This window comes from Arabidopsis lyrata (genome assembly GCF_000004255.2).
Source record: "Arabidopsis lyrata subsp. lyrata unplaced genomic scaffold ARALYscaffold_862, whole genome shotgun sequence".
Lineage (NCBI taxonomy): Eukaryota > Viridiplantae > Streptophyta > Magnoliopsida > Brassicales > Brassicaceae > Arabidopsis > Arabidopsis lyrata.
The window spans coordinates 2,821-4,575 of record NW_003302008.1 but is presented as its reverse complement, the minus strand read 5'-3'; the positions used below and the strand labels follow the sequence as shown (position 1 = coordinate 4,575).

Below are 1,755 nucleotides of genomic sequence, written 5' to 3'. Positions count from 1 at the left end.
TAGAAAGTGATAGAGGAAAGCTTTATGAAGAATGGAAGAGACCGAAGCTCTATGAGAGTCCACCCAATTCCCAGAAACCTCAACAACACTTTGATCCATCATCATCATCATAACCCGACCCGAGAACCCGGAAAGAATCTCCGGCGATTGCCACATATCTTCAACCGTGTTCTGGAGCTGCCATTGAGGTCAGAGGCAGATGTAACAGTGGAAGAGAGACACGACTGTTTTCGATTCGTGGCGGAGACGGTAGGTCTTTGTGGCGGTGATGGAGAAATGAGGGCTTATATGGTTGAGATTCATCCTGGTATAACCAAGATTGTTGTTAGGACAAATGGGTCGTCTTCTCTTGGTTTGTCTTTAGACGAGTTAGAGCTTGACGTGTGGCGTTTTAGGCTACCGGAATCTACTAGGCCTGAGCTTGTTACTGTGGCTTGTGTTGATGGAGATTTGATTGTTACTGTGCCTAAGAATGCTGAAGAAGAAGATGATGATGATGATGGTGGTGGTGATTTTGGACAAGGTATGGGTAGTGGAAGGCTGGTGCTTGTTCAGTGAATCAAGTTATATTCTTTATGTAATGATGTTGATGATGATACTCTTGAAACATGAGAGAAGACAAAACTGTAATCTTCCTCGTTTCGTTGATATTGTGTAGCCTTCTGTTTTTCTTGTTGGCAATAAAAGAAAGATTGAATCTTTGATCTCTCATTTTGTAAGATCACGAAGGGTGGTTATTTTGTAAGATGTATTAAACAAGATAATGAAACACAAAAAGGTCTAATTTTTTCATCAACTAACGGGTAGGTTTGAGTTTCCATAGTACATTACATAAAATAGACAAAAGATTTGGATCTTTCCTCAGTTTAGTTGCTAATGCTGCTTCTTCAATCACCCCTTTGTTCTCTTGGAACACTTCGCTGAACGTTGGAATCTCTTCCATCAGCTTCAATCTTACTATCTCTTCAGCAGTAAGGTTTGGATCTTTCCTCAGTTTAGTTGCTAATGCTGCTATCTCTGCTGCGTCTTTGGAGAGGAACAGAGTAGTGAAATCCTTCTCCAGAACAATCAGTTTTCAAGATTGTATATCTCCACACTGCAATTCACAAACAAAGATTCACAAAAACAGTCAATTACTTCAAATATCAAGGTTATAAATCAACAAAGCCAGAAAGTTTCATATACCTTCGAAGAGAACCAATGATATCTCCTTGAGGGCTAACAAGAGCAACATTCTTGGATGATCCGATTTGTTCCTTAGTCTCTTCATCAATAGCAAGAACAATAGGAAGAGACATATTCACAAAAGTCCCATTTTTTAATCTAAGAGAATTAAAATGCAAACTTTGTAGATACTCATCTTCTGTCATGAACCCTTTTAAAGGACTAGCCCAGCCTTCACTAATCACATGAACCCACTCAAGATCAATCTTCGTCAGCTTCACTTTCGGCATCGTCTCTGATTCAGCTCTCTTCGCTCCGATTTCAGATTCCGGTACAATCAATTCCACCAATTCACCACCGTCGGGATCAATCAATGAGCTCTTAATAGTCATTTTCGAAACAGATTGCATTATAGGGTTTCGTTTATAGACCAAATTGAGACCAGGGTTTTGATTGAAAGAAGAAACGAAGGAGATTTGATTGGTGAACGAGGACGGTTTTGAATATCTAGGTTGGAAGAGAGTGAGGTGAGAGACGTAGGAGGAGGATCTGATCAGAAGAGACATGGATATTGGTGAAGAAGATAGCTAC

General features: G+C 40.1%; 2 protein-coding genes across 2 annotated transcripts; one reads left to right on the top strand and one right to left on the bottom strand.

Moving 5' to 3' along the window:
- The first annotated feature begins 49 nt into the window (after window positions 1–49).
- On the top strand, window positions 50–707 carry LOC9298311. The gene has a single exon (XM_002862189.2). It carries the CDS (start codon window positions 52–54, stop codon window positions 556–558), a length of 507 nt encoding a protein of 168 aa, XP_002862235.1. The 5' UTR covers window positions 50–51; the 3' UTR covers window positions 559–707.
- A 361-nt stretch (window positions 708–1,068) lies between these two features.
- LOC9298312 (ATP sulfurylase 2) lies at window positions 1,069–1,586 on the bottom strand. Its single transcript, XM_002862188.2, has 2 exons — window positions 1,186–1,586; window positions 1,069–1,096 (listed from the first exon to the last, which is right to left on the bottom strand). The coding sequence occupies exons 1-2, from the start codon at window positions 1,572–1,574 to the stop codon at window positions 1,069–1,071; spliced, it is 417 nt and encodes a 138-aa protein (XP_002862234.2). The 5' UTR covers window positions 1,575–1,586.
- Window positions 1,587–1,755: the final 169 nt, after the last annotated feature.